At 41.0% G+C, this 7,500-nt stretch overlaps 1 protein-coding gene across 3 annotated transcripts in view; it reads right to left on the reverse strand.

Annotated features, from left to right (window-relative positions):
- Nucleotides 1-665: 665 nt before the first annotated feature.
- nedd4a (NEDD4 E3 ubiquitin protein ligase a) overlaps nt 666-7,500 on the reverse strand; it is a 42,752-nt gene continuing 35,917 nt past the window's right edge. For all 3 annotated transcript variants that reach the window (XM_046864324.1, XM_046864323.1, XM_046864322.1), the window contains 9 exons: nt 6,933-7,003; nt 6,715-6,810; nt 5,552-5,625; nt 5,387-5,447; nt 4,077-4,136; nt 3,897-4,004; nt 3,591-3,687; nt 3,139-3,211; nt 666-2,412 (listed from right to left, as the gene is read on the reverse strand). In XM_046864324.1, the coding sequence (XP_046720280.1) occupies nt 2,310-2,412; nt 3,139-3,211; nt 3,591-3,687; nt 3,897-4,004; nt 4,077-4,136; nt 5,387-5,447; nt 5,552-5,625; nt 6,715-6,810; nt 6,933-7,003 (743 nt within the window). In that variant the 3' untranslated portion in view covers nt 666-2,309. The remainder of the gene's footprint in view (nt 2,413-3,138; nt 3,212-3,590; nt 3,688-3,896; nt 4,005-4,076; nt 4,137-5,386; nt 5,448-5,551; nt 5,626-6,714; nt 6,811-6,932; nt 7,004-7,500) is intronic.

Consider the following 7,500-nt stretch of genomic DNA (forward strand, 5'->3'; position numbering starts at 1 on the left):
GTTGCCCTGGAACCTGGGTCCTCAAACCTCCCCCCACTTTTAGGGTCCTAGAGGCCGAATAGGATGGTGGAGTGTGTGTGTGTGTGTGTGTGTGTGTCCTGTCACCTGACCTCTGGGTTGGAATGGAGGGAAAAAAAGAAATGAGAGAGAAGGGGGAAGGGAGAGAAGGAGAGTAAACAAGACCTACGTCTCAAGAACTTTGAGACTGGATTTGGAGTATAATTATATCAACATTCTGCCACACTGGTTCAGGATCAGTTTAGATGAACAGTTCTGCATTGAAGCTTCCATCACTAAACAGTCCACCTTTAAAATGAAGGAACTGTAATTAATAAACATTCAGCGTTGAGGATGAGGATTTTGAGTCTGGTTCCTCTCAAGGTTTCAATTATAAGGCACAAAGTTACACAATTCTTTTATACAACATTATAACCTCCTTATCTCTGTGAAGCTACTTTGAGACATTAAAATTTAAATTCAATAATAAAAAAATGTAAATAATAATTAATAATATATATATATATATATATATATATATATATATATATATATATATATATATATATATATATATATATATATATATATATATATATAATTTTGTGCACTAAAGCGCCCTCGCGTGGTGAAATACCGTAATGACCGACTCAGAGTAAAACACAAGATATTTCCATTTCTCTTTATTTGTTTCCCCCCCAAATAAACAATATGTTGCCAAGAACACTGGCACATAACCAGATTAAACCATTATGATTCATATTCCAGATTAAAAGGCAGGTTTTCATTTAATAATACACATTTCAATCGCCCTATATTGAAAATTGTGGATCAGAGGAACAGGAAAAAAAAACAAATAAATAAACAATCCATATATTAAAGAGGGAAAATGTGTACGTATTACTGAATTTATTAATTACTCAATTACTCATTTTTTAAAATATATCTGTTTATTTATTAAAATCGAAAAAATAATATTTGGAAATTCATATTTATTTATTGATCATTTTATTTGTTTTACCTCCTGGTCCTTTAGTAACTTTGTACTAGTGCTAGAAACATTTTTGCTCCTCTGAATAAAGGGGGCGAATATTCCCATAATGAGGGTCAGGAAAAAAAGGAGAACAAGAAACAAATTCGTTTCAACACGGAATCGACGAGGAAACAGCTGATGAGGGCACCGAAGTTTAACAGTCTGATCTAAACTCTGTACTGAGAAAGAGAAAGTGCTTACGCTCGGCATGTAAACGTGTACACACAATGTCCAAAAGTATTGGGACACCCGACTCTTTCAGCCGAATGTGTTCGTGGTTTAAACTCTCACCAGACACGATCGTTTCAGACGTCTGCGTGAAATATTTTCCCTTCCTGTGCTTGAGTCTCCTTTATATGAGTTTGGAAGATGTAGAAGATGTCTTGCCATAGAGTTCTAACCCCTGTAGAGGGCGCTCAACTCACAAATCTCCACAAAATCTAGTGGAACATCTTCCCAGAACAGTGACAGGTACTATAACAGGAAACGGGAACAGGAACGGGAAGTTCAAAACATACCAATCTTATCGTCAGGTGTCCACAAACTTTTGCCCATATGGTGTATGTGAGAAGCCGAGACCCGGTGCGGATTAAGACTAAACCAGCTGTTAGAAAAAAGACCCCCTGAGGGTGTTCAAAGTAGAAAATTCGATATGCAGAGAAAAGATTCGAGACCTTCGCGTTCCCTGAAGCGAGTCGGCGGAAAACTTAATAAAAAAAATAAAAACTCGCCTCGTGAGCGAAAGGAACAAATTCGAGAAAAACAAACATAAGACGAAGAGCCGAACGCCGAGAGCGAATACTGCCACCAAAACCCCTGAGACGGAGACCTGCGTGCGAACACTTCATCCAAAAACACTGCTGAAGAGCATCACTGCGAACTCACGCGTTTAAAACCACAGCTGAAGATACGCTGCGTTCTACAGGCTGCTTATAAAAACAACAAAACGGTGAACACGTGGTGAAAACGAAGCGTACGCGATTGTGCGATATAAACCTGTATCACGTGTGCTTGCGGAGTCTGCGCGGGTATATACGCCGTTTACGTGTGTAAACGTGGTGTGAAGCCGTGAGCACGTGACGCACAGCAGTGATAGTGATGAATAATAATAATAATAATAATGATAATAATAATGTGGGTTTTCTGTAGATCTGGCCTCCTCGGTGAGCCGACCGGAGACGTGTCATGGCCGCTGAGACGCGAGCACCAGACGTGCCTCGGACGCCCGCTACGCCCTCGGCGTCTCATATCTCCATGGTAACATCGCCGGCGTGGGCGTCTAGTCGACTCCGTCGAAGCCCTGAGTGTTCTCGATGGCGATGTTCAGCTTCTCACGGAGCTCCTCGAACGACTCGTACGGCGGCAGATCCAGGCGGTTGAAGCTGATACACACAAACACACGCACACACACACACGGTGGTTGCGTAAGTATTTGCCCCCTTTAAGGTTAAATCCCCTACATTAGATCTGTGTAAGTCATGATGAATCATCACTTCCCTTCCACATAAATTAGTTAAATTGGGTCTAACAGTTGCACATGAAGGACCACATCATCTAGATGTTCCTGGAGGAACCTACCGTGTGAATGCTCCTAAATAAACAGCGTTCCTGAAGACTGAGGGGCTCAAATGTATCAAGCAGCATTTGGGTCGTATAGAAACACATTTCCACTACAGAAAAAACATTTGCAGACTGGATTTTTTTTTTTCGCAATTCCGATTTAATTTCTTGTAATTCCGATTGTATTTCTCGCAGGTCCGGCTTTCTGCTTTGCAATTCCAAGTTTTTTCCTCGCAATTCCGATTTATTTATTGCAATTCCAACTTTTTGCCCTGCAGTTCCGACTTTAGTCCTGCAATTTTTGTCTCGCAATTTAGATTTTATTTCTTGTGATTCCGATTGTATTTCTTGCAGTTCCGACTTTAGTCCTGCAATTTTGTCTCGCAATTTAGATTTTATTTCTTGTGATTCCGATTGTATTTCTTGCAGTTCCGACTTTAGTCCTGCAATTTTGTCTCGCAATTTAGATTTTATTTCTTGTGATTCCGATTGTATTTCTTGCAGTTCCGACTTTTTTTCACAATTCAGGCTTTTTGTCTGTCACTCACCATGTATGAGCACGGGGCAGTTTCTCTCGGGTTCCCCACTGCTCGATGGTGAACAACTGCGGCCCATTCGACCCTAAACATCCACAACAAACACCAACATTCAGCATCAAACACTTCACTATTTATCTTTATCTCTCTTTTCTCATCCTCATCTCACTTCATCTCTCTTCTATCATCCTCATCTCACTTCATCTCTCATCCTCATCTCACTTCTATCGCTCTTTATCTCTCTTCTCTCATTCTCATCTCTTCTCACATCCTCATTTTCCTCTATCGCTATTTTCTCTCTTCATCTCTCTTCTATCATCTTTATCTCTCTTCTAGCATTCTCATCTCTCTTTTATCATCCTCATCTGTTCTATCGCTTCTTGTTCTCTTCTATCGTCCTCATCTCTTCTATTACTCCTCATTTCTCACTCCTTTTTTTTATTTTATGAAGGGGCGGGGCTGACCGTAGAGCTCAGCGAAACCGTTCATTGGTACACGAGACGTTCCCGTCACAAACTGCAGCAATCTGATTCGCTTCTCAGCATCCATCAGCAGCACAACCTGAGAGAGAGAGAGAAAGAGAGAGAGAGAGAGAGAGAAAGAAAGAAAGAGAGAGAGAGTTTAGTTCTACTGTATTCAACTGTCAATCTGCTCATTAGAACATTAGGCCACGCCCACTATAGCGTTATAAGCTCAGTCTGATACTGAGACATTTGAAATTGATTAGATATTTAATATGTGCTTGAAGAGTGTAAACACTCGACACTCACCTTCCAGAACCACTGGATGACGGGTTGGTTCGGCCCGTATCCGTTCTTATACTTGGTGTTTTCTCTCCAGTCGTTAACATCCACGTCACCCAGACCACACATCAGTAACTGAGAGCAAAATCCGCCAGAAATGACACACAGAATCGTAAGGATTTATGTTTGAACGTGAAGAAAACTCACCTCCAGTTCGTTCTCGTCGAAGATCTTAATCAGGTCCTGAGGGATGAGCTCGTAGAAGCCCTGTGAGGAAATGACTCAATGAATGTAAAGTTCTTGAATGTAATCAAATGAATGATGAATACATCAGACATTTTATGGGCAAAGTTTGCGGACACCTGACCGTAAGATCAGGTATCTACAAGAACATCCCAGGGCTGAGGTCAGAGCTCTAAAGAAGGAGACCTTCCACATCAACAAATGTATCAACACCTTCTGAATGATCAAAACCCAGAACCCAACAATTCGGTTATGTAAAAAAGATGACACCATGAGTACCACCATGACCACTCCATCAACACAACCATGACTACAACCATGACTACCACCATGACCACTCCATCAGCACAACCATGACTACCACCACCATGACCACTCCATCAACACAACCATGACTACCACCATGAACACTCTACCAACAAAACCATGACTACCACCATGATCACACCATCAACACAACCATGATCACACCATGACCACCACCATGACTGCACCATGTCCACTCCATCAACACAACCATGACTACCACCATGACCACTCCATCAACAAAACCATGACTACCACCATGACCACTCCATCAACACAACCATGATCACACCATGACCACCACCATGACTGCACCATGCCCACACCATGACAACCACTGATCGCACCATCATCACACCATGACCACACCATCACTACACCCTGACCACACCATCTATGACCACACCAGGACCACAACTATCAACACAACCATGACTACCACCATCACCACCACCATGACTGCACCATTACTACACCATGACTACTCCATGACCACACCATGACCACTCCATCAACAAAACCATGACTACCACCATGACCACTCCATCAACACAACCATGATCACACCATGACCACCACCATGACTGCACCATGACAACACCATACCCACACCATGACAACCACCATGACCACACCATCATCACACCATGACCACACCATCACTACACTGTGACCACACCATTTATTACCACACCAGGACCACAACTATCAACACAACCATGTCCACACTGAAAACTTGATTCTGATGGACCAATCTCAAATGCCATTACTGATAAACATCTTAGAATGTTGCCATGACAACAAAAACAGCTGATGGTTACATGTGCATCTTGGCTTCAAAGCAAATATGAAGACTGTTCACCAAGGGAACAGTAACTGATCCATGCCAGGATATTACCTCACAAACTGATGATGTAATTATGCATTAAAAAAATGTCTTTTGGTTAAACGAAAGCGCTTGGACTCACCTCCTTGAAGGCAGACATTTGCTTCTGAACTCGGTTCACAAATCTCCACTGCATCACGAGGCTTTGGAACAGAACAGGGCGAGTTAAATACATCTGGATTTGCAGAGAAGCCACAATATCTCAGACTTCTACAGATAAAAGTGTGGACGTGAGTCTGGGACTTACTGGATGTACTCTTTTTTGTTGGAGTCGGTAACGATGATGTCGGCTCCCCCCGGCTTCAACTCATGTTGATGCGTCTACAAGAAACAAGAAAACAAACACATTAGTGTGTCCTGGAAACAACACCTGAGCTGCGCGTGTTCATCGTGTTTACGTTCGTAACAGCATTCTTTTACACGTATCCTTTAACTGATAAGAAAATGACATTCCCTGGAAAACACTCCTGACTAGTTTCCAGACTAGTTTTGTAACACGCCAACAGATGGCAGCACAAGGCTGCACGCACAACCACAGGAAGCACCGACCTTCATAAGACAGTGTGCCAAAAGACATCGTCCTCTGACACCAGGAGCTGTGCATCTGTTGCTATTCTGCCTTAGCATGAACAACAGCTTTTTACACACTTAGCATCTAGACAGTTCGTTTCTCCAAACTTTCAGCTGAAATACTTTGCTGTTTCTCTTGGAAAACTCGCAAAAATGTTCTTCTAGTTGGAGATTTCTTTCTTGTTTACTTCAGAGCAGTTCAACAGGATTTAGATGTGGTGACTGGGCAGGTCATTCCATGATAGCTAACACTCCAGACGACTGTGACTCATAGTCATTTTGTACAGTGAAGTCGGTTCCAATGAGCCTCAGTCCAGATGGAACTGTGTGGTGTATGTTGATGTATGGAATTGGAGCCATGTTGGTTCAGGATTCCTTTCACCAAAAGTCTCTTGCCTATCTGTATAAAGCCTGTCAGGCCTGAAAAGATTTATTTTTGGTGCTATTTTTGCTAGCGGTCGAATGATCCATCGGTTTTGCCGATCCATACCGATAGTTTTTCCGGGTTGCGCTATACAGTACAAGAGCGGCCTCTAGAGGCGAAGCCCTGACGCCAGGTGCTGTTTATTTGAAGTGTCTTTATTTATTCATTTTTAAAGTAACTGTTTTTATTTATTTGGAGTGTTCCTTTTTGTTACGGTTTGAAAGCATGTCTTTTATTTTCCTCATTATTGATCATTATAATGAATATATTCATATTTATTTCAGTTAGCACATTTTCATGAGTCAGAACTGATTTTTTATTTTTTTGAAATAAAGGTCGGTTATCGGCACGTACGATCCGACCAATTTATCGTAATCGTATATATGATTGGTGTAGTAATGTTATAATGAGATCACCTGTCCGAAGAGCTCCTCATCGATAGTGAAGCGGAGGTCAAGGTCAGTCGGGTCATTCTCCAGGATCCATTTCAACGAGTTAAAGTATTCGCTGTCCTGGAATGGCAAACACACACACGTGTTAATTATAATAAATAAAATAAAATAAAAAAAATTCCAAAACAAAAAAGATTATATTCCATTATTCCCTTCATATCCATGGATCTTATTGCACTCACCACAGACTCCATGTCCTGTAATGTGATTGGCTTCTGGAGCATCATCTTATAAAACGGTCGAATGAAAAATGCTGTGGAGAAACAGTTACATACGAATCATTAATTATTATGTTTCAAATATTTATTAGAAAAATAAAAAGTCAACATGGCCGCCCTGTAGACCTGCATCACATAAACACTAGGGGTGTAAGAAAATATTGATACATGTGATATTTTGTTCGTGATATTGCATCGATTCGCAAAAAAAGCATTATATATATATATATATATATTATCATCTGATTATTATCTGACTTAGCTGACTGCACTCTAAGTGTTTTGTGTTGCCTGACTGCAGTCTCTAGAAGAATCTAGAAGAAATTGGTCCATACTTTTTATTTTCTTGCCTTCCGACGATTGTAGTTTTTAGATGTAAAACACTGGTTAATGCTAAAATCTAAAAATTAATCCCAAAATGATTATCCCTAAAATAAGAAATATCCCAATATATCGCCCTGCTTACAGTACCGCAATGTATCATATCGCAAACCCAGTATCGTGATAAGTATCGTATCGCCAGGTTCTTGCC

Source organism: Silurus meridionalis, chromosome 13 (genome assembly GCF_014805685.1).
Source record: "Silurus meridionalis isolate SWU-2019-XX chromosome 13, ASM1480568v1, whole genome shotgun sequence".
Classification (NCBI taxonomy): domain Eukaryota; kingdom Metazoa; phylum Chordata; class Actinopteri; order Siluriformes; family Siluridae; genus Silurus; species Silurus meridionalis.